Source organism: Engystomops pustulosus, chromosome 4 (assembly GCF_040894005.1).
Source record: "Engystomops pustulosus chromosome 4, aEngPut4.maternal, whole genome shotgun sequence".
Taxonomy (NCBI): Eukaryota; Metazoa; Chordata; class Amphibia; order Anura; family Leptodactylidae; genus Engystomops; species Engystomops pustulosus.
In genome coordinates this window covers 22,525,622-22,551,799 of record NC_092414.1, presented here as the reverse complement: position 1 = coordinate 22,551,799, position 26,178 = coordinate 22,525,622, and the positions used below count along the sequence as shown (strand labels likewise).

General features: G+C 41.3%; 1 protein-coding gene across 2 annotated transcripts in view; it reads right to left on the bottom strand.

Moving 5' to 3' along the window:
• The window catches only part of EBF1 (EBF transcription factor 1), a 288,238-nt gene that overhangs the window by 59,447 nt on the left and 202,613 nt on the right, over positions 1 to 26,178 (bottom strand). For both annotated transcript variants that reach the window (XM_072145484.1, XM_072145485.1), the window contains exon 7: positions 6,419 to 6,500. In XM_072145484.1, coding sequence (XP_072001585.1) covers positions 6,419 to 6,500 — 82 coding nt within the window. The remainder of the gene's footprint in view (positions 1 to 6,418; positions 6,501 to 26,178) is intronic.

The window sequence follows — 26,178 nt, the reverse complement described above, 5'->3', positions numbered from 1 at the left end:
TGGCCTTTCTATTTGGTTATGTCTGGAACATGGCCGCCATCTTGAAAGCTGCCATGTTGGATCAAGAGCAAGTTTATCCATTGGGAAGGTGGTCATGTAGCAAATTAAAGACGACCTGAATTATCTCAGATATTGATTTCCACAATCAGATTGATCTCTCTTGTGTTTCAAAAGTTATCAACAATCAGGAACATTCCCTGGGATGCACAGCTACGTGATGTGTTGTCCCAGGTGCTGAACACAGATCTGAAGGTGCTGGACCAATCCTTGAAGGTGCATATGAGAACCAATGGAGAATCTCTGTGGAGACAACTTTGAACCGCAAGAGATATTGCAAATATGATTGTGACAATCTATTTCTGAGACAATCCTGGTCTTCTCTGATGCTACATGACCTCCTTCCCATTGGAAAACCATATCCTAGATCCAAGATGGCCGCCATGTTACAGCCTCAAAGATAGGTCACTCACTCATTACTTGACTGGAGTGTCAGATATGTAATATCGCCTTTGATTTCTAAAATAAAAGTGGGTGGCATAACTTGAAGCCCCAGTGCAGAACCTGTGCCAGGCCCCTGACTGTAATCTTTGATTTATAACACTAGTCTTCTTATATGGGAACGTGACAACTTGCCCCGTAAGCATCTTGGGCCCGGTTGTGACCACACCCTTTGCACCGCCTCAAGTTACGTCCCTGCTTTTGACTAATTTTGTACCCTCCTATTATCATTATCATTGCATCTTCAGATTATGCACACTCATTGGGTGCCATCTTTCCATTGTACAGACAATGATGAACCAACAGCACACCCCGCCATGACATGCAGCGATACGATCTCACTTTATGTTGGTTAACACCTTGTAATAAACAGGTCATTAGCCTTGTGATCAGATCAGACATTAGGCTCCTTCCCTGCCATGGATATGATGAAGACGGCGAGGAGACTTGTGCCGCTGTTTGCATTGGCTGTAACCTTCTAAATCATTTATTATGGAATTATCTGGGACTGCTGACTTAATGGCGCTGCCTATGAAGCCGAGAGTCCTTCCCGAGCATGGAAGAACGTGATTAATTCCGGGAAAATGCAAAGGTCACCCTAATTGACATGACCTACGTAATTAAGCAATCTCTGTTTACACGTGGCGAGGCGGCACCGCTGTGAAGATGGCACTCCTGACAGAATGTCGTTACGGGTCCAGAGATCAGGAGCCTCCTGCATGTCGCTGCCACTCACCTACACAGATCTCTGCCCGCCAAGAACACTCACAGCCCGGCATCCGCTGAGACGTGGCTCCTGACTGGAGAATGCCAGCAGGGTGACACGGATCTAATAACAATAGCCATTTACTTGTAATTATACAGGTGCGCCCGCGCCGTGATAGTAATCTAGATTAAAAGCCGGAGCATGCTTCTAATATAGAATAACATTAATCATGGCTCGGAACAGACAGACCACCTTTTCATGCTGACAACCTTAGACTAATAAGACTGGCGCTACCCGGAGACCTCATTCCCCCGCCTCTGTTCTGCCGAGAAAGTGCAACTGGGTAATGAACAATTAACAGTGTATCAGGCTTCAAGCCCTGAAGGTAATATAAACATAACGTAAACCATTGAAGGTCCGAGAACGATAAGCAATAGCGTGTCTTTACTCTAAAAAGAGGCAGCATGGCTTTTCATGAAAAAGCTCAAAAATTCTTCAAAAATTCAGCGGTTTGGAAGGGATACACAACTAGTCTTTTCAAGTTAGGGGAGGATTTGGTATTTTCAGCCTCATGCAAGTTTACTTTTTGAGGACCCCCTAATGCTAAAATAAACCCCATAGTGTGATGCATTATTAAGCAGCACCCCTCCACCTCCTCAGGTTATATCAACAGTGTACAAAGTAGACCAAGAGGGTGGTGGGGATAGCCATTGCCAAGGGGTTGAGAGGGGGCTGCAGGTTATCGTCCTTCCCCTCTCTGGTTCCCTGAAATGGCTGATATTTTGGGATCTCAAACTGATTTATGTCTTTGAGCCCCCCTAATGCTAAACTATGTCCCTTGCTGCACAGTGCCACAATCCTCCACCAGTTTCTTTGCCTCCAGTTAAGTCAAGTGGACAAAACTAGATCAGAAATAAGAGGCGAAGGATAACGGAGAAGGCTACACCATAGGGGAAGAAACTAGACAGAGAGGTGGAGGAGCATAATGTGGCTAGGCCAAGGGGAAGAAACTAGACAGAGAGGTGGAGGAGCATAACCGGGCTAGGCCAAGGGGAAGGAACTAGACAGGGAGGTGGAGGAGCATAACGGGGCTAGGCCAAGGGGAAGGAACTAGACAGAGAGGTGGAGGAGCATAACGGGGCTAGGCCAAGGGGAAGGAACTAGACAGAGAGGTGGAGGAGCATAACGGGGCTAGGCCAAGGGGAAGGAACTAGACAGAGGTGGAGGAGCATAACCGGGCCAGGCCAAGGGAAAGAAACTAGACAGAGAGGTGGAGGAGCATAAAGGGGCTAGGCCAAGGGGAAGGAACTAGACAGAGAGGTGGAGGAGCATAACGGGGCTAGGCCAAGGGGAAGGAACTGGACAGAGAGGTGGAGGAGCATAACGGGGCAATGCCAAGGGGAAGGAACTAGACAGAGGTGGAGGAGCATAATGGGGCTAGGCCAAGGAGAAGAAACTAGACAGAGAGGTGGAAGAGCATAATGGGGCTAGGCCAAGGGGAAGGAACTAGACAGAGAGGTGGAGGAGCATAACGGGGCTAGGCCAAGGGGAAGGAACTAGACAGAGAGGTGGAGGAGTATAATGGGGCAATGCCAAGGGGAAGGAACTAGACAGAGAGGTGGGGGAGCATAACGGGGCTAGGCCAAGGGGAAGGAACTAGACAGAGAGGTGGAGGAGCATAATGGGGCTAGGCCAATGGGAAGAAACTAGACAGAGAGGTGGAGGAGCATAACGGGGCTAGGCCAAGGGGAAGGAACTAGACAGAGAGGTGGAGGAGCATAATGGGGCTAGGCCAAGGGGAAGGAACTAGACAGAGAGGTGGAGGAGCATAATGGGGCTAGGCCAAGGGGAAGGAACTAGACAGAGAGGTGGAGGAGCATAATGGGGCCGCCGGACCAATGGGAAGAAACTAGACAGAGAGGTGGAGGATAGATTGATTGGAAAAAGTGGAGGATATAGAGGAAGGGTTTATACCAAAGGGAGAGAAACTAAACCAAGAGGAAGAAGCAGAAGATAAGGGAATAAGCTAAAGAGGGTAAGAAACTAGAATGAGAGGAAGAGGCAGATCATAACGGAGGATGCTGAGTCAAAGGGAAAGAAACTAGACTGAGAGGAAGATGCAGAGTATAGCCGAGGAAGAAACCAGACTGAGAGAAAGAGGTGGAAGATAGCGTAGAGGTCCATACCAAAATGGAAGAAACCAGAACAAGAGATGGAGGAGGAAACCTATATGAAACACCAGGGATTAGACAGGGAGGGTTCATGTCTTCGAACCATTACTCCTTTGCTCAATAAACTGGCTGTGTTTCAGTGACCTTGCATCCAACCACTGTGGGGGACCCCATGGTCTCTGGGGCCTAAAGAGGTTGTGTTTGATGTGTTATAGGGAAATCCACATATGCTGATTGGGACCTTGTTAAACTAAGAATGTGTTGTTCTACTACTTTAAGAGACTCATAGATGAGTCATACTGAATTGAAGTAGGTCATGTTTCGGTATGAGGTTTATACTTTCTACTAGCTGATGTCCTCCATGCACATATGAGATATTTTTGCCAAGTTTGCCAATTTCGAAGAGGAGCAGCATTACAACCCTTCATGACAGGTGATGTTCTCTAATTTTCTATCAGGGAATCTTCTACTCTCTGGGCAGTAGTGTCAGAAGATCTTGACAGCACATAAATTCTTGGCAAAACTAAGTGTAAATGTGTATGGGGGAATTGAATAGCATTGGACCAACAGCTATTTAAGACGTATGGCCACCTTCTTTGGTGAGACCTGTTGAATGGAAGCATCTCTGACTCTATGGAGACCATTTTATTGTCTTTAAACATCAATGCTTCACAGAGTTCCTATAGTATTGCAGTAACTAGGTATCACAGAGGTGCTAAGGTCACCTCTTAGGTCGTATTAGCATAATTGCAAAAGATGATTTTAAAAGATAACAAATATAAGACGTTCCTGGATCTATGAGTAAGTGCTCCTGGTTTATCATGATGGTAGATTTCATTTGGGCACTAATTTCATTTTTACAAGGAGCATCTTTAATTGTCCACGCTGTAATGTACTAAGGGCTCATCACTTCTTACTTTCCACTCTCTGAACCTTTTTCCATTTAAAAAATGCATAGGTTATGAAATGAAGCCAAATTACAAGGCTTTTCGCATGTAAGAGGAAGGTGGAATGGATTTTAAATGGACTTCAGATGATGTCATGCCCATTTATAATCCCAGCACCTGCTTTGATCTCCGGCAAATTAAAATATTACGTTGTAGTTTGCAATTTAATTGACTGCACTAATTGAATTTTCCTAAGTGTCGGAATATGTAGGGGATGTATTCAATGTGTGATGGGGAGGTCCATTAGGAAATGGGGGCCAAGTCCTGGCTATAAATGCTTGTACATTGATTTTAGAGGATAAGTTATTCTTAGCTACTTTTGCTTTAGGATTCATTATCAAATCTTGAGCAATCTTAAAGATCTAAAATTAAAGAAAAACCCCAAAATTTCTATAAACTAAAAGCAAGTTGCGTAATTTGCAACTGAGAGATGATCCTATTAGTAACATTCAAGACCAAACCAAGTAGGTAAAAAAATAAAAAATTGTGCTATATACAGACGGTCCCCTACTTAAGAACACCTGACTTACAGACGACCCCTAGTTACAAACGGACCTCTGGATATTGGTAATTTACTGTACTTTAGTCCTAGGCTACAATAACCAGCTATAACAGATATTACAGGTGTCTGTAATTAAGATTTATTGTTTATCCTGGTTCTTATGACAACCCAACATTTTTAAAATCCAATTGTCACAGAGACCAAAAATATTTTGACTGGGGTTACAATAATAAAGTATACGGTTCCGACTTACATACAAACTCAACTTAAGAACAAACCTACAGAACCTATCCTGTATGTAACCCGGGGACTGCCTGTAGTTGTGACCTATCATGGGTTTTCCAACTTGTCCAATTACATTTTTATCACAAATTATAGAAAATTGTTGTATTACCTCATGTGAATGGCCCCCAATCCAGGCGTCTAAAGAGAAGCCAAAAACGGGCTCGGTCCCGGGCTCGATAAAGCATGAGTTGCCATTTCGTTGGTTCTCTGTACTGGCTAATAGAAGGGTAACCCCTGGTAACTCCACTCTATGACGTTGCTATGCTATAATAGTGAAGCGGACAAGATAAACGTCTGATTACTGGGGATTTTTTAGCTGGAACCCCTATGATCGCTGAAACTGGAGTCCCAAACCACAGGTTCTACCTGAAGATGTAACTGGAGTAAGACAACTCCTTTAAGAATAGGCTTTGAGGCCTTAATAGTCTTTTTCTAATGCCACAAGTTACATCAGGTCCCACAGATCAAGTCCTGCAAGGGTTAAGACAGGGTTCTAAAATCTGGAATCCCTTCGATGGTTGTTACTCCATTTACATAGTGCATATAGCAAGTGTTAAAGGGGTCATCCGGGGTTGCTTCAGGTGAAAAAACGTATACGTTCCACAATACTTACCTACGATTCAACGCGGCTCCTCCCATTACTGCCAGTCTGTGTTATTAGGTATTGGGTCAAATGCCACCACCCTCTACAACCTGTAACTGCAACCAGTATTGAGCTGTAGTGGGTGTGATGTCAGCGCTGGCAGTGATGGTAGGCGCCGCTCTGGACCATAGTAGTAGGACCAACGTAGTAGAATAAGAATATAAGTGCTTTCTTATTTTTACACCTTCTGGGGTGCAATCCCTGACAACCCCTTTAATACATTTTTCCCTAAATAAAGTTTCAAAAATAAGCTATCCAAATACAATATGTCATGTATAAAATATATACTGTCAATCCCCGACTTAAGGACGCCTGACTTACAGACGAGCCCTAGTTACAGACGGACCTCTCTGCCCCCTGAGGACCTTTGGTGACCTCTCTGGATGCTTTACTTTAGCCCCAGGCTGCAATAATCAGCTGTAAGGTGTCTGTAATCAAACTTTATTGATAATCCCATGACAGCACAAAATTTTGTAAATCCATTCGGAATAATATACCAGTTACATACAAATGCAACCTAAAGAATCGTGTGCATAACCCGGGGACTACCTGTATATATATATGTATATATATATTTTTTATATATATACAGGTAGTCCCCGGGTTATGTACACGATTCTTTAGGTTGCATATATAGAAAAAGTGAAACATTTTTTGTTCTCCTACCTGAAATCTGCGCATGTCTCTCGGGTTTCCAGCATTTTTCAGACAATTTTGGTTACACTTTAGGAAGAATTTCAGGAAGAATCTACAAACGGAAGAAGAGACGTCGATAAGAAAAATTGTGTTGAAGTACAACATAGATTAAATTCAACAAAAACAGGGAAAAAAATAAACATAAAATAAAACTTTACTAAACATTGACACAACTTTACTTTCAACCAAGAAAACTTAATCGACCAGTACAGGACAATGTGTGGGGGCCCGAAATCACAGCATCATAGTCATCTACATACAATGGTGTGAGTCCTTCACTATGATCCGCAGCTCCAAACACAGAATCATCAGAATAGTTTTTTTTTTAAATTCAGCAGAATGAACATATATTAACTCCATTTAACTACATGACATATGGAAATTCCAAGCCCAGATCAAAACACTTGGCATATTATTTCCCCCCTAAAGAGTTTACCTGGGGTTAAAAATTTGACCAACGCATTGAAAGTCCAATAAAATCTCATTCATCACATTATGGTGGCAGGTGCATTTTTTTTTTTGCTATTTATTAAAATTTTCTTGTATTTGTGCACTTTTTTGTGACTTTTTCATGCGTTCTCTGAAGCTTGCAGCCCACTGGTTTTCCTACTTTGCGCCTAATTCATCTTTAAATTGCGGCTGGTGACAGATGTTGGCGCATGATGTATCACCGATTTGCGCCTAAAGAGTTGAAAAATAATGCAAAAATACACTGCAATCCTCATTAGGTGTAGGTAACTGTTTTGTATAAAAATATCACCAAAATTCTGAAATTTTGCAAAAATTAGCACAAATAGATTTTCCAGGATGACCAGGTCGAAACAGTGCATTCTATAGCTGGGAATCCATTCCTTCGGGAATAGATATACTGGTTTGGTTTTAATCCCACATCATGTTATTAGGCTTCTCCTAAGTCATGCTTGATGTCAAGGGAGCTGCCTTACATGGTAGCTAAAAGAGATGTGATTTTCCTTATCCCACCCTGGGAAACCTATTTGCATATTTTCCCAGAATCCCCTAGTGCATCGTTAATGAATATAATTCTCCACACGTCCTTAAGTCTCCGTAAGGAGAACTCTTACTTCTCGACCCCCCAAAAAAGTACAATTTATCTAAAGGAAATCAGCTCATAGATAAATCAAAGAGCAGAATTTGTAAAAAAGGAAGCACGAAGAGTTAAGATACATCTCCATGTTTATTTTAAAAAAAAATTTGGTACATTTTTACAAAAAATATTTTTAAAAAATATTAATATCTGATTCACTGCAAATGGTTCTTGATATTAAGAAGACGCAGATTAGAGTAGCAGAGGCTGCAGCAGGTGTCATTATAAGACTGGTGACAATTACAGGGTAGTGACACGACGTGTACCATCGCTGCCAAGAACTAAGGAACGCGAGAAAGGTTGGCATCCCGGCCAAAGAAACCAGTGAGCGGAGAGTCTGTCACACTCCCCAGCATGGTGGCATTGCTGTCAGCGCTCTCTCATTCACAACCCAACACATAAAGTGCACTGACACCAGATACTCAATTTATCCACAGGGTGAGGTGAAGATAGCTGGCAGCAGGCCGCAGCCTCCTCTCCCTCCCGCAGCCTGACCATACTGCAAACTTTCCTGTCAGCAGAATGTCTCCACCACATCTAGAAGCCTCAGGATGCTGAAACATTACAGAAGTCTTCAAGTAATGGGGTTATGGGCAATATAAAAAAGTTATATTTAAAATGTTTTTACTATTTAAAAAGATTCAAAAACATCATGGTTCTTACAAAATAAATGGCAATAATAATAAAATGACCATTTAATTATTTTTTGTAATACCATTTGGTAATATTTAGTAATCACGTGCGACTTTGTTCCAAATACAAAAATGTTGAGGTTGCATGATGGTTAAGTTAAGTTAAAGAAGCCAACATAGATCCCTAGACTAATAGGAAAGTGTAATAGAAAAAATAGATCCAGCACTCGGAAATTCTGAATTTTCTCATAGTTTATTCTTTAAAAATCACATTCACATGGGCAAGTAACGCAAACAAATGATCAAAAAAATAGGAAAGATTGTTCATAGTAAAGATTAAAATAATGGCAATATTAATAAAATGACCATCCATTTTTCTTACTCATTTAGTGATATTCTAGCAATTACAGGAGATTACCTGCGACTTTGTTCAAAATAGGAAAATGTTAAGGTTGCATGATGGTTAATGTAACCTGGATTTGTCATCACTGATCCCCTACCTTATAGGAAAGATTGTTCATAGTTAACATTGTAAAATTTAGGGAAAATTTTAACAATTACAATCTAATCAATTTTACTTCTAACATTTGGTTATATTTAACCAATTGTAGTGAGCCACCTGCAGCTTCTTTCAAGAGAGTAAAATGTTAAGGTTGCGTGATGCTTAAGTTAACTTAAAAATGTCATCATAGAACGGTAACCTTATAGGAAAGGTTATCCCCTAGTAAACAAATTTAATTATATACATTTTTAGAGGCCTTAAAGTCGTCTGATGTGGCTCCCCCTACAAGTGGAGTGGTACAGTCTCTCCCCTCAATGCTCCAGATACTACGTGTATCTGCTCTTCATGCTGAGTGAGGGGTCACTGCCTTGCAAGAAATGTGACAGTCCCACTACTTTATTATCACATTAGCACAGGGAAGAAGCCACATAATTAACAGAACTTATCTTCATTTACTTGCTGAAAGCTGTAATATTCAATCATGCGCTGCTGCCTAATTGCTTTGTCTGCCTTTAACCGTTTTTCGCGACACAAGATATGAGGCTGGCGTAGCGTTGCACTCCGACCGCAGCTCCTTCCACGATTGCTTCCCAATAACATAAGATTAGAGAAGCCATTCATGTATCTTATAGCCATATCCATGTAACTATTCCATAATTACCACTGCCTCCAGTGCATCTGATGAAGAAAACTGATGACGTCATTCACACCTATACATGCAGAGGTCTCTACAGCTTCTCCAAACTGAGTGATCATACAGAACAATGGGATTAGGTGGTGACATTAGTAAATATTCTCTGTGTAGTATTTTGACCTATAGACAGATATGTGAATGAAAGATTTTTAAAAGAATAATTGATAGACAAAATATAGATAGATAGATATGAGATAGATAGATAGATAGATATGAGATAGATATGAGATAGATAGATAGATAGATAGATAGATAGATAGATATGAGATAGATAGATATGAGATAGATAGATAGATAGATAGATAGATAGATAGATAGATATGAGATATATAGATAAATATGAGATAGATAGATAGATAGATAGATAGATAGATAGATAGATATGAGATAGATAGATAAATATGAGATAGATAGATAGATAGATATGAGATAGATAGATAAATAAATATGAGATAGATAGATAGATAGGAGATAGATGATGGATAGATAGATAATAGATAGATAGGAAATAGATTGATAGATAGATGAGAGATAGATAAATAGATAGATAGATAGGAGATAGATAGATAGATAGATAGATAGATAGATAGATAGATAGATAGATAGCAGCACAGCTATAGGAATGGTGGGTGCTATCCCAGGACACCATCCAGCAGGTCAGCTTGTAATAAAACAAAAAATAGGCAGCACTCCAATTTTTAAAAGTTAAAGGGAACCTGTCAGAAGAAATGTCCTAATAAACCACTACCAGTAGCAGCTGAACACCTTCAAGATAATGCTACTTTCATGACCCAGTGTGGTGTCATCATTCAGAAAGTCAACTTTGATGTGAGATGTAAATTGCTTGTATAAAGTCAAGGAGGCAGAGATTTTAACACTGAAGTCAAGCTCTCTCTTCCTCAGAAGGCCCCTTCACTGTAATTGATGGTCCTGCATCCAGAGACATCACTAACCCGATCTCCTGAAGTCCAATGCATGAAGCCATCATTCGTAAAGTCAACTTTGAAGTGAGATGTAAATTGATTGTATAAAGTCAAGGAGATTTTAACACTGAAGTCAAGCTATCTCTTCTTCAGAAAGCCCCCCAGACAGTATCCAGATCTCTTGAAGTCCAATGCATGATGTCAATCACAGAGGAGGAGGCGTTCAGATCTCCCCATCTTGACTTCATTGTTAAACTCTCCACCTCCTTGACTTTATACAACCAATTCACTTCTCACTTCAAAGTAGATTTTTTGGATGATGCCACCATGAAGGTCCTTGAAAAACACAAAAACTAGAAGGTGTCATGGTGCTTGACAATATACTGGCAGTGGTTTTAAAGGCTGATGACAGGTTCCCTTTAAAACTTGAAGGATTATTCACTTTTTTCGAAGATGGAATGATGCCTTTTTTTTTTAGAAAGATAGAAAGTAGGTCCATGGTTTGTGTCGTATTTTTATAGCAAGGATTCCATGAAGCTTAAAGATCTTGCTACAAGTTCTCCATATGAGTCCCATAAACTGAGTTGCCTTAGGCATATGCCTAGTTTGCGGACAGTTTTGTCCACTCATGTGAGTCCTGGTCTACATGACCACTCATAGTGGTAACTCTTGGGTGGGATTTCGCCTCATGTCTCTCACTTTAGCTAGTTTACAATTTGGGAACCTACTGCCGCATTTCGGAAAACAACGTAGCATCTCATTCATTCTTAGTCCTCTTGTGCCCTTTCATCCTCGTTCCCAGCACCCACTCTTACCGGGCAGCCCAGCACATGACAAGGCTCAGCTGTTGTGCCATGTCATTGGCACCTTGTGTGCTCATTCTAGAGGATTAACCTTCACTTATATTTATGTCACATCTTAACCTCCATAATTCCGAATCGTAAAAAAAAAATTCCAAGATCATAGCCGGACTCTCCGGCGCGCGTGTTGTCTGGACTATTTACTGTATATAGATACAGAACTCATCCTCATATTTATCTAAGACCAAAGCAGAAATGTTCTTTAAAGCTAACAAGCTGCTCTCATCTAGAGAGGCCGGCGGGTGGTGGTGGAGAAGATGGCGGGAGGGGGGGTCGGATAGGGAGCGCGTGATTCAGAGTCTAGAAACACTTTCACATGTAAACTCGCCGTTAAATTATTCATATCCCTATAAATTGTTGGGCTGGTGGGTCTGGCTACTGTTTTATCCTCTATTATTTAGTAGAACAAATCAACTCAACGGTTGAGTTATCACCAATTATTATCACTCCCCAAAAAATTACTGGCTGTATTTTCCAGACAGACCACTTACAATCACATATTAATATTAGATTATGTCTCATGGCAGGGTAATAACTCTTAGGGATCGTTAAATCCATTCAGTGCCAACTAGTATCGGCACAGAAGGGCAGAGGCTCCTCGATGGAAAAACGGTCATAATAACATTGGTGACTCCTTGACATATCTATACAGAATATGGAAATAAAAGGGATTGTCTAGGATTAGAAAACATATTATTCCAAAAATAGCGCCTTATCTGTCGGTAGGTTGTGTCTGGTATCTATCTTCCGTTGAGATATGTTCTCTCTCTCTAACAAATGTTGCATAAGTGACTCCAAGAATATTTGTAGTGTATCTTATCAGAGTAATGAGCTTCTTTCTCCACTTACCTTGGCTCTTATCCTCCCACCTAATCTTATTTCTCCACTACCTTGCCTCGTATCCTCCCACCTAATCTTCTTTCTCCACTTACCTTGCCTCGTATCCTCCCACCTAATCTTATTTCTCCACTTACCTTGCCTCGTATCCTCCCACCTAATCTTCTTTCTCCACTTACCTTGCCTCGTATCCTCCCACCTAATCTTCTTTCTCCACTTACCTTGCCTCGTATCCTCCCACCTAATCTTCTTTCTCCACTTACCTTGCCTCGTATCCTCCCACCTAATCTTCTTTCTCCACTTACCTTGCCTCGTATCCTCCCACCTAATCTTCTTTCTCCACTTACCTTGCCTCGTATCCTCCCACCTAATCTTCTTTCTCCACTTACCTTGCCTCGTATCCTCCCACCTAATCTTCTTTCTCCACTTACCTTGCCTCGTATCCTCCCACCTAATCTTCTTTCTCCACTTACCTTGCCTCGTATCCTCCCACCTAATCTTTTTTCTCCACTTACCTTGCCTCGTATCCTCCCACCTAATCTTCTTTCTCCACTTACCTTGCCTCGTATCCTCCCACCTAATCTTCTTTCTCCACTTACCTTGCCTCGTATCCTCCCACCTAATCTTCTTTCTCCACTTACCTTGCCTCGTATCCTCCCACCTAATCTTCTTTCTCCACTTACCTTGCCTCGTATCCTCCCACCCAATCTTCTTTCTCCACTTACCTTGGCTCTTATCCTCCCACCTAATCTTCTTTCTCCACTTACCTTGGCTCTTATCCTCCCACCTAATCTTCTTTCTCCACTTACCTTGGCTCTTATCCTCCCACCTAATCTAGCCTTTTATTTAACATATTTTGCTGAATTCTGCATTTCTAACAAGGTAGACAGAATCTCACTGATGTATCAGATTAGATAGAAGTCTATGGAAAAGGGAGGAAGGGGGTAGTCACAGCAGCTAGGTATCAACGTAGCAGCTCTGAAACAACTACAGATTCACAGACCGAGACTGCCAGGAGAAGAGAAGCTGGAAAATGAGGATTACAAGTCACAAAATGCCAAAAATACTTAGTCCTCATGTACACACATTTGACCACTGATTTCAGGTGAGTTGTACGTTAATAAAAAAAAAATGAATATGTACCCCCTAACTAGTAGTGGATTATAACATAGGCATTTTTGGCAGTAGCCCGGGACCCAAGCCTTCTATGGGGCCTATGGCCACCCAAACAACCCACCAAATTCTATATTATACTGAGAAGGAACTTCACTGATGAAATCCTCAAACATCTCTTCATGCTCTCAATATACATGTACACAAGAGCCATTTCAGGACCTTTGAAGGTCCTCCATAAGTCCGGAAACCACTGATTGAAAGCAGGCAGAAGGGACACATCCTCCATTCCCCAAGAAGCTGATTCTAGCTCCATATGTAAGAGGTGACTTCCAGAGTGTAGGGGTTATAATATTCATACATCCCGGGGCCCATGGAGGTCTTAATCTGCCCCTAAGTCAGCCCCTTTAAATGAGTGGTGATAAATAGGGTATGGTACACTTGCCAAACACCCTGTGAGATAACAGCCAAATTGCCTCTCGTATTACGGAAAAAATTACTTCACGATTCCAAACATGTTAATGAGAATAAAACTAGGACCATTTGGATTTCCACTATGACATCTTCTTCTGGCAGATACCTCCTCACTCTCAATGCTCTTACAGTAAAGAACCCATGGTGAGATATCTTATCAAATCTATGGTCGGTGCACATCTCCCAGTTCTCAGATCGCTAGTGTGCCACCAATTCTATGAAAAGTTGAATCAACTTCTTGATTTAATTTTGGTTTGATTCATATATGGTATAGCAAATTTCATCTTATTCGATGCTGAGAAGCATCAACAACTCTCTCTTGATCTTAGATGATCATTTCTATGTTCTTTTTTATGATCACTAGTTAGCACGGAAGGAAATTTCTGAAAGTGTTCTTTTTCCCTGCACTGCCTCCTCAGGGACAATGGGGTATTACACCATTCTTATTATGAATCCATGGCCTGGGTCCTCCAGAGTGAAATATTTTGTTTGCCCTAATAGAGAGTCAGGACTCAATTTTCAATGTACGTTTTTTAGGCAACGTTTTAGGAGCATTTTTGTCCTGGGGCAATTATTTTTTTCATATTTTCATATTCATTATGTAAGTGTCTTCCAATCAAATATGTTTAGAATGGACCAGACTATGCAGAAACAGGATATTACTGTACACTACCTACCTAAACCTTCTGCAGATCTCCCTGGAGACGTTAACAGCCTATATAGATGTTAAAAAAGTGATAAACATAACATTATAACACCCCTCAAAAAATGTGACGCCTCTGAAATAAATAATCTCACCCTTCCACCATAGCTACAAGTCTAATGAATTCCAGTGTGAGAAATATATGGACTGAATCCACTGGTGCTAATATAAATGTTTGCAATAAATCAAAATGAGCAATAATCCAGTCTTCCCAATGAGAGTGTCTCATTCTCAGCTCGGAGTGTCAGACTTCGTCTGACTCTCTGTCTCCTTCTTGTATTAATGGTTACTTGGCAGCCATGTCACATTCTGCTGCCGCTGGGAGGCTGACAGAGCCGATCAGGTGCTGTCCAAACATTTATTAAAACATTTGAAATGATGAATCTATCCAATTACTGCTATTAATGCGGCTAATGCTGAGTAACGAGGGGAGAGACGGCAGCATGCGCTCCCCGTCATTCATTAACCTGCACTTGTCAACAGCTCACAGTCCCAAACCTAATCACCCGCGCTGGCCCTGCTCGCACACGCGTCACTTTTAATAAGTGGCTATACCGCCAATAAATTAATGGGGCCTCATCTACAGGGTGCCACAGGAGAGAAGGAGCTGGGATGTCTAGGATGTCTACCGGAGCCAGACCAAGTTTACGTGTCAAAATTATACCAGCGTCCGAGACCGCACTAATAATTTTACCGGGGTCCAAGACCACACAGAGTCACCTCGATCACAACTATCTACTATGTACCATCCATTTAGGAATTACTTGTAATTTCACTTGTTTTACACCAAACACATCTGGCGAATTTGAAAAACATTTGGTGTTCAAGGTCAAGTACATTGTGGTCCAAGAACTTGAAGTCCACCCCATTATGGTTTCCTTTTTTAACATCTTCTAAATTATTCCAAAATCGGGAGATTTGAACTCCTTGGGGCCCAGCGAGATGAGTCCTATAGCACACTTCAAGATGAATTTGCATAAACCCTGACACTTTGTGGCCCAGTTTGCGGTCCATTTTGAATATAGATAGATGCATTTGAGGGGTCCTTCTTCGTTTTTCTACAATTAATTGGCTTGACCTCAGTATATCTTCATTACCAAAGCACAATTTCCACAGAGAAACGACTTTGTAGGTAAGAAAGGAATAAAAACATTTGAAGGTTTTTCATCTCTTCTAGAGGGTCAAGGTCCTGATGCAAGTATGGCCTCCAGGGGTCAAGCAGAAGAGAATCTCATTTGAAAGTGGACCATTAACTTGTCACTATGGTCTACATATTATGGGTAGACACAAAAATCACCTTAGACATCTTCTTGATCCACCAGGTGTTAAATGGCCTTCAGAATCATCTCATCCCATTTAGTGGGTCCAAGGAATCCACCTCCGTCTGTTACCCAACTTCATCATTGTTCTTGAAAGTTCCACATAATAGGACACTGTTATCAAAAATGGCTGGGGCCTTGTCCTTGAAAAAACATTGAGTCCCATATACCTTACTTTATGCATTGGGTACATATGGACTTAGTAGACTCCTGTACAGCACCAGACTCCAGTTTCTTGGACCTACCAGATAAAATTATCCTGAGGGCACACCTAAGAAATAGGCACTAGTAGCCTCCAAAGCTGGTTGGTTATTTCTACGCTATTAGAACCTGGACCCAGTGGTCAACTGATGGTCCAGTCTGACATTGCTTCTGTATGTTCTGTATAGATGATGGTGGCCCTAAGAATCATCTGAATTGGTGGCCCTCGTTCGAACGGAAAGGCTAATACCTGCCATCTACTACAATTTGGGGCAAAACATCGGGGCCCATCATAGGGTGGATAAGCATGGAATATTTCAACCATTTCATGGAAATACTTTCTCATGTCTTTCCCTAGTTCCCCATGTAAGAAGATTCAGCTCCGACCACTCCACCTCTGATGGTCATGTACAAAATTATTCCAGATTAAATCTGTTATTGCCTCATTTTTTTTTACATTCCCTCTTCAGAGAACAATAATTCCCGAATCAACAACTAAATCATCTCAGCCACTTCTTGATTCGGGTGAAGCCTTCGACAGGAGTTACACCGCTTAACAGCATCTCGACAATTAGCATATTATAAATACAAAAAATGATAAAGAGAGGAGGGGAATCAAGGGGCCGCCGCTGACTACCTCCAGTAATATAATTCCACTACTTAATGCAAAGTAAGAGGCATTATCAGGCTCACAATCCTCTTGCTTGGTGTTATCTTCCCTATCAGTAAATGAGACTCACAGTACACTGCAAGCCATAAATAATTCAGGGCTTGAGATGGCAATTATAGCAGCATGCACAACCACCATGAATATTTTATGAAGGCTAAAACAGCTCTCCGAATGAATCACAGATAGATGAACACACAGTACACACACTGAGAGTACACAGAATTCACTGTGACAATGGACACACACACATACGTTTTATAGAGGGGGTGGGGGGGCATTAAAAAAAATGGTGCGCCCCATCTATCCGGCAATAAGTAGCTTACAATGGCCAAATTGCAACGGGCGCACGCAGAAAAAAAAATATAAATGTCGTCCTTTAAATAAATGGACAAAGCGCCATCCGGTTACACAGCTGTTGTAATATTTAACCGCTGCACAGATACCGAGGTTCTCGGGTTTTATGGCGAGGGAATATCTGTAACGGCACCAGCTGTTTATAGGCAAAGCTCGCTTTATGGCCTCCTTTAAGAGAATGTGTTTTAACATAAAATTAAAATATAGATATCTTGGCGCACAACGGACGCATTGATCAAAACTGTCTCAACTGTCCCCTCCCACAGCGACCAATCACAGCACAGCTTTTATTTTTCAAAGGGCTGTTTAAAAAAAAAAAAATTACAGTTGGGTTTTAAAGGATAGAATTTTAAAAAATACCAACAGCGCCAGTAAAATTAGAGGTTTTTTTTTTATACATTATAATGTAGAATATATATTACATTATATAGAGAATAATATAATATATATATTATTATATTATATAAATTGTATAAATATATATTATATATTTGTTATATTGGTGTCTTGACCGATTTTGGCTTAATTGACGCCTAGGTGACATCACAAAGACTGATATCAACTGGCTGCATTGATTTGATATATCTGGAATATACTTGTACCACTCTTGGGGTAAAAGTTAAAAAAATTTCAATTTGATATAATTTTAAGTTTCATGAGTCTTTGATGACAAGGATTGGCTTCATCGACGTCTTGATGACAGAAGAAGAAGAATTAGCTGCACTTAGGTCTTGGTGATGTCACAATGATTATTGAGGATTTTAATACAGCACAAGGATTGGCTGCCTGATAGTGGGATGACTTTGAAATGATTGGTCGCTTTGTGATATCGATGAAATCATAAGGATAGGTTGCACAGATGGTTTGATGATGTCACTTTGATTGATTGTCCTGATGTCTTAATGACATCACAGGGATAGGACGCATTGAGACATTAATGAAACCAGAATGTACTTGTAATTGTATTAATGCACTTTTACTGATGACATCACAAAGGAAGGCTGCATTAAAACATAGATGGATGGGTGTAGTTGAATCAAAAAGATGTCCATCACAAGAATCGACTGTATTGATTTTTTTATGACATCACAAGGATTGACTATTGATGACATCACAAGGATTGACATTTAGATGACATCACAAGGATTGACTGTGTTGATATTTTGATGACATCACAGGGATTGACTATTGATGACATCACAAGGATTGACTTTATTGATATTTAGATGACATCACAAGGATTGACTGTGTTGATATTTGGATGACATCACAAGGATTGACTGTGTTGATATTTGGATGACATCACAGGGATTGACTATTGATGACATCACAAAGATTGACTTTATTGATATTTAGATGACATCACAAGGATTGACTGTGTTGATATTTTGATGTCATCTGAACGATCGACTGTAAAAATGTGTTTGATGACATCACAAGGATCGACTGTGTTGAAATTTTGATGACATCACAAGGATTGACTGTATTGATATCTGATGACATCATTTGTTGTCACTAAACTCTTGGTGATGTCTGCAAAGTGAAAGTCTCCTGCATTGATGACATCACAAACATTACCGGTAATTTCACGCTAATAATACAATGATAGTAATAACTACCATCGCAGGGAACTGATGACATCACATAATCCATGTTTAAATAATAGCAACATATAAGAAATGTCATCTAAAATTTAATTCTATTTCTAGTCACCCGGCAAGTGTATCGCTTCTAAAGATCATATAGAATAAGAGATGTTTCTATAGCCCTGTATCCCTCAGTAGCTCCATGGATTTACAGGAATTATTCATGGAAATGACGTGACTCTGATAAATTAACCCTGCAGTGGCTGGTAATCATCTTCCCATCACTGGTGATGATTGTGTTGTGTGACTGGGGGCAGGTCAGGGTGGGATGTGATGTGCACACTGATTCATTCACAAAGCGGTAATGAAAGCCGCTGTCTATCTGAACGCCGTGTAAATACTGAATGTATCTGTCCATTAAGAAGGAGTGCAATGTGCAGAGTCAGCATGTAATACAGAGGGCTGTGTGTACTGGCAGCCATACTAATGTGTTGTAGCACGAGCTATCACTGAGAACCTCTCTATTAGGCCCAGTTCACACACTGGTCATAAAAAAAACATAAAAGATCTATACAGGAACACACTTTGAGGAGTTATTGTCTGATACAGGTCATTCAGTATATGTTAAAATTAAGAGATTTATCACAAAAAAATAGCTGCATCGATATCTTGATGACATCATTGGAGTTGACTTCGTTGAGACATTGATGAAACCCAAGGATTGTCTAATGTGATTGACAATTGTTGGGTTTCATCAATGTCTCAATGAAGTCAACTCCAGTGATGTCATCAAGACCTCAATGGAGCTGATCATTGTGAGGTAATGATGACATCACAAAGATGACATCATAACAATTGTCTGCGTTGAAGTCTTGATGACATTACGATTATCATCTCAATTGAGGTCTTCATGACGTAACATAGATTGGTTGCCCTGTTGTCTTGAGAACATTAGAATGACTAATCTTGAAGTCCATGAAGCCACAGGATTGGCTATCGGTGTAGTGATCGCATCACAAGGATTGGCTGAATTGATGACATCACCAGGATCAGTAGCATTGGTGTCCTGATGACATCACAAGAACATAATTGCTAACCCCTTTAGTGAAATACTACTACTGTACCTCACTGTACTACTGATGGAAACCCCCTTTAATTGAGTCTTGTAGAGAAAATATAATGGGGGTACAGAGACAGCAAACGCACCGATACTGGGGGGGGGATTTTACAGACCACTCCCCTTCACTGTGGTGGCACCACCTAATCTTGAATGGACACTTTGGTGGATTCTTATCATGGGGATCATGGATATTAGGATGTATCCCCTTTTACTAGGAGTCTCTACACAATTTTTGCAGAACATGTTAAAGAAGTTGGTTTGTAGCAGAGTTGAGTATGCCGATCACGTCAACCAAGGACTAAAGTTTCTAGGAATTGCAGCCTACAGCGCCGTGTGACAAACTCAGCTCTGCAACACCAAGCCTGTATGAAGTTATGAGCTACGTGATCCGTTCCAAGTCAGGGAACGCTTACAGTTGTAGTCCATCTCTTGTCGCACGTTGTGTCACCCCCCCACCACCGTCCATACGCAGCGAGCTACCAGCGCTTGCATTTTCCCACGTCTTGAGTGAATTACTTGACACCACTGCTAATGCCTCCTCAAATTACTCCAAAAAAATGCGGCTGGGTTAATCGGTTATTTCTCGTATTTTGACATTTCTGTTTACCTTTTGGAAATGCCATCAGCGGCACGGAGTGGTGTTTGAAGGCTAACAGCTAACACATGCAGCGCTCATGCTCGCCAGAGAAACGTCTCTCTGACTTTCTTACAAGAGCCCGTGCCAAGATCAACAGCGCAGGATTGATTTCACTTCTTGCGAATTGACAGCTTATTTATCTCAGGCTGAGAACTTTCTAAACCCTTTAGGCTTCTACATGGCTTACAGCAGAGATCCTCCGACATGGAGCGGTGCAGGAAATTCCTCATTCCACTCTTGTAGGAACGGTTCAAGACCGGTGAAAAATGGCAGCGAATTAGAGGTTAAAGCCAACTATTGTGCCGCCAAACTGTGCACAGGGCAATGCTGGTACACTTTTTCAAGTGACGGTAGTAAAGTTTTGGTAACTTTAATTGAAGGAGCCATGCAGGGAATTTTTTGGGGGGATGAGTATAGGAATGTCCTGATTGTAGCCAGACCCGGCAGAGAAGTCAGGCTCAGTCACTTTACCCTTTATTGGGGTTGTACCAAGTCTGATAGCTATTCTCTATGCACAGGATAGGGGGCAGCAATCTGACTGTTGGGACCACCACTGATCACGATGACAATAACAAACTACTGATCACGAAAACGGAATCCTGCTAATCACAATAACTTGCCATCAGTTCTGCCGCATCAGTGCACAGAATAGCAGCAAATCTCATTGAAATCTCAAGACAGAGACCCAGAACGCCCGACATAACCTATGTTTATAGATCGACTCTGTCTAGACAGTTCTGGGCTGCCAACCAATCACACCCAGCTAAGCCTCAGGAAAGTTACAATTACTTCAGACATACAATAAATAAAATGTAATCCTTTTCAGCACCATTGCATGAAATATTTGTACACTTACTCTCTTTGGACAGTAGGTGGCAATGGGGTATTAATACATGATAGCTGAGCAGGTAATTGGGACAATGGCTCTAAAAGAGGTGACCCAGAATTGAAGGTGCTATGAGCTTGAAAGTGGTATGGGAGAGCTGGTCAAACACTCAGCAGCCAATCATAAGAAACTGGGTACAGAATTTAGTAAAGGCCCATCCAGCGGGACATTACACAGACCCCCGCAGATCACAAAAATGGGAGTCTGATTCACACATTTACAGTGAATGAACAAAGAATGTCAATGATAGAATCAGAGATACCCAAACAGTATTTGGACAATTTCTGATGCTCCCATTGTATTGAATGGAGAGGAAGGACATATGCTTGACCTGTCGCTCCATACATTTGTGACCAAAGGACTCCGGTTTTTGTTATTACTGGTAGTCCTAGCAGTCGGTTACCCAACAATCAGATTGTTATCCCCTTTCCTGTGCATAGGGAGTGTGGTACAACCCCTTTAAGACTACATTTACCAAGTTGAGAGTTAGGCCTCATGCACACAACCATGTGCTTGCCTGGGCCATAACCCAAGCACATGGCTGGGTGGAAGAAGGGTGAGCACTCCTTCTCGCTTCCCCATAGAAAGCCGGGTGGGTGTCACGGTGAGGCTCACCGCAACGTGACAGGGTGCTATGGACCTCTATGGGGGCCATGTATCACGGTCCTCATTACGGCCGTGAGCATGGGGTCGTATGTGTACAGCAATCTGCAAAAAACCCTCGGAATATCCATATAAAGCCAAAAGGAAACTTTAGACAACCCTTTCTTATGGTAGCCTTTGTAAATATGTAATCGGAAACATTTTTGGCAATGAGTCTTTAATCCTCTGTGACTCTTTTGCGCAAGGATCCACCTATAACTCACTTCAACTCCGGTTTATTGTCCTCTATATCATGTCAACAGATTGTATTCACTTTTATATCACTTCTGAACAATCCTATTCACCATAAAGGGAGGTATTCCTGCCAATACGCACCAGTCCCACAATGTTATATTCATATTCACAATCCCAGTCTCCATTCATAAAGGTTAAGTGGAAACCCGGATTGACGCGCCGTCTCCCGGCACAGATGGCGGTACTATTTATTCATCCTGGAGGATATAATGTCACCATACAGATGAATTCTAACCCCTTGTTTGTGAGTGCTTATCATGTATTTAATGTGTGCTGCTGCCTCCCTGCGTGTCCCCCTTGTATAGATATTCAGTATTTGTTGGCGTTCCAGTCCAGTTACATTACGGATGTCGCCTGCAGCATCTAGTTATCAGCGTTATTATTAGTTGTGAATCCTGACAGATAACATGTCACACTAAACCTACACTACAAATCACTTCTGCAGCTCTGACTCCAATTTGCATCTGTTTCCCACATCTGTATTTAATGAGGTTTTCCCACAGATCATCCCCCTGTTCCCGGCCTGTGTTGTCTATTTATCAGCGCTTGCGATGAGCCTTCATATCTACGTGTTTCCCCGGCGCTCGCTTCCTGTTTGACTTGGTTCTGTCTCTCGTTCCCTGTTGCGCTCATTGATTATGTTACCGTGACATGTGTCACACGACTGACTATTTGCCATGTTCTTGATATCTCTGAAATCTGATGGAATCTTTATAGGATTATTGTCCCAAAGATGGCTGCCGACTATCCAAAACTGTATGTAATATTCCAATGGGGAGAATTAGATTTATTTGGTGTCTAAATGTATTTATAATAGTGCCTACATCATACATATGACATATGGCATCCAAATAATACTACCATATAGTTCTCACAAAGTACTACCATATATGGCTCACTCAACACTGCCTTTCAATGCCTAAATAAAACCACAATTTAGTGTCCGGTGCTGCCATATACTACCCATATACTGTATAGCTCCTAACAATGTCTTACCACTACTGGTGTATGTTTTTTCAGTACAGTTTTTTTCAGACTATAAGGCGCACCAAATTATAAGGCGCAACATCAATAAATGCCTGCTTAAGCATCTAGGTTCATATATAAGGCGCACCGGATTATAAGGCGCACCTGATTATAAGGATGTGCACACTTCAAGGCAGCTGTTGTCTGTAAGTACAGTTCATATATAAGGCGACCTGAACTATAGAAAATCAAAGGATTTTTTGTGAACCTTATAGTCCGACAAATACGGTAATACTGCCAATATACTTCCCACACGTATCTCACACAACACTGCTGTTCAGTGCTCAAGTACAACCACAACTAAGTGTCAAAAAATACCGCCTAACTACAACCCGCACATGATATGCAATAATACTGACATATATAGCTCACACAACACTGCCTAAACAAAAGCCACAATAAAGTGGCCAATAATACCGCCAACTAAAGTACTCACTACTTAGCATACACAACGCTGCCTTTTAATCCCTAAATAAAACCACAATTAAGTGCCAAATGATACAGACTTAACTACAACTCGCAAAACTAAATAAACATTATGTGAACCAGGCCGTATTCTCACATTGAAGACTTCTCTTGTGCTTCCCCTCTCTTTTAGATCATTCATCCTCATTCTGTCCAATATTCTCCAACATTCCACTGGCACTTGGACCGGAATCCTTCAGTAACTTAGTTCCAAAATCTGACTTAAACTTTGCTCCATGGGACACAATGGGGCACATTTACTTACCTGGTTCCACAGAGTTCACGAAAGTGCATTATCTTCCGATAATGCACTGTGCCACGATTCCCTAAGATCGTGCGCCCGATTTCCTGCATGTGTCGCTCCCCCGCTCAGGTCCTCCGGTGTTCACCTGCTTCTTCCCGGTGTATGTAAGTGTATGTCTTGCCACACAATTTGAATGTTAAATCCCCCGCTCAGTCTGAATCAGTCTGACGGCCTGCCCCCCGATTTCTGTCTCATGAAAGCCAGTGGCGCTGCACGAAAATCTGATATCGTGCGACACAATCCCTTACTAAATACCTGTCCCAGCGGCGCAAATCCCGAAAATGTTGGGAAGTCCGACGGAACTGCGGTTCACGGACCCTTAGGAAATTAGCCCCAGTGTGTATCAGGCCTATTCTCATGTTTCAAGACTTCTCTTGTGCTTCCCCTTTCTTCTAGATCACTCTTCCTCGTCCTGCCCATTACTCACCAACATTTGAATTTCACATGAACTGGAATCGATCATTAATGTTGATCCTAAATCTGTCTCAAAACCTGGTCCAATGAAAACAGTGGCAATGAGGGCTATTCTTACATAATAAAACTTCTCTTTTGCTTCCCCTCTGTGCTGAAATCATTTCGCTCTTTCTATTTGATGTTGTTTAACACAGTCTCAATGGGTAAACCTGTAAACCAAGTACAGGCAGTCCAGGGGTTACGTACAAGATAGGTTCCATAGGATTGTTCTTAAGTTGAATTTGTATGTAAGTCTAAACTGTATATTTTATAATTGTAGATCCAGACAAAATGTTTTTTTTTACCCAGTGGCAATTGAAGTTTCCAATTTTTTTGCTGTATTTAGACAAAGGATTATCAATAAAGTTTCATTACAGACACCTTACAGCTGATCATTGCAGTCTGGCACTATAGTAAAGCTTCCAGACAGTTTCACCAGAGGTCACAGTGGGCAGAGGGGTCCGTATTTAACTAGGGGTCGTCTGTAAGTCGGGTGTCCTTAAGTAGGGGACCGCCTGTAATGTAATGTTTAGAGTATTGGGCTTTTTGTATAGTTAAGAGTCAACTTGTGGTCTCCCCAAAAACTCTCTGACCCCTCAACTTACACATCTTCTATTGTGGTCTTTGCAGATTGAGGGGCCTGAATGTGACCCCTATGTTAGAGGGTTTATCTATAGGTGCCAATGGGGCCCCATATGACGGCACATGTGGTACAGAATAGACATATTTGATGTACAGATGTGGCAGGGAAGCTGTACGCCCATTAATAAGCAGATGGCACATTGTGTCACTTCTCAGCCGCACTCATCGCTAAGTGATGGTCCAATGGGGGTTTACAAAGCGAATGGCAAGGTAAAGGCCTCTGCGTTTCGTGGAATAGGAGCAAAGATGTATGGCCCCGGGCTGCAGACGCACATTATTTTACATTAGAAGCATTTCATATTCAGACCTGTAATTGATAGTCCTGATGTGAGACAGAAAAGGTTCATCCGCGTCGCTGTCACTCATCTCTCCTGACGCTTTGGTGCGGAGGAGGGGGTATCACTAGAGTAAACCCTGTGACTATTACCACCGCAGCGCCTGCAGCTATTCTCAATGGCAGCTCACGCAGGGACCCGCGGATCCTCACAGTCATTTCATGCTTCCATTGGAGGTGATAATTCGGGTGAGAAGAGGAGTGACAGTACACAAAGGGCAGAGATAAACACTACTGACATGTACATGGGGCACAAAGTGTGTGAGAGGTGCGGGTACGGATGTAGCAGAGCCAAAGTTGTCATTTAACCCTTGGTGACCGGACTGTTTTATTATGTATCCCTGTGTATATTCATTGTAATTATCATAATGTGCATAATTACACGTCTGACAAATCCATCTCTGCTACATCTGAGTGTGCGACTATAGTGTACAGGACTGGACTACTAGGGTTATTATACTGGTGCAGCTGCTACTTTTACACTTAGACCAGTACTTATTTATAACTGGTCCCATTGACCAATGTCCAGCACCCTGTTGTGGCCAATAATTTAGGCAAAGGTGGAAAGTCTACTGACTGCATAGGATGAAACAATTTAATGTTATTTGAAAACATCATAGAGCAGTAGAAAGATAGATGATAGATACCAGAGAAAGATGATAGCTAGGAGATAGATAGATAGATAGATATGAGATAGATAGATGATACACAGATAGATAGATAGATAGATAGATAGATAGATATGAGATAGATAGATAGATAGATATGAGATAGATAGATAGATAGATAGATAGATAGATAGATATGAGATAGATAGATAGATAGATAGATAGATAGATAGATGATACATAGATAGATAGATAGATATGAGATAGATAGATAGATATGAGATAGATAGATAGATATGAGATAGATAGATAGATAGATAGATAGATATGAGATAGATAGATAGATAGATAGATAGATAGATAGATAGATAGATGATACATAGAT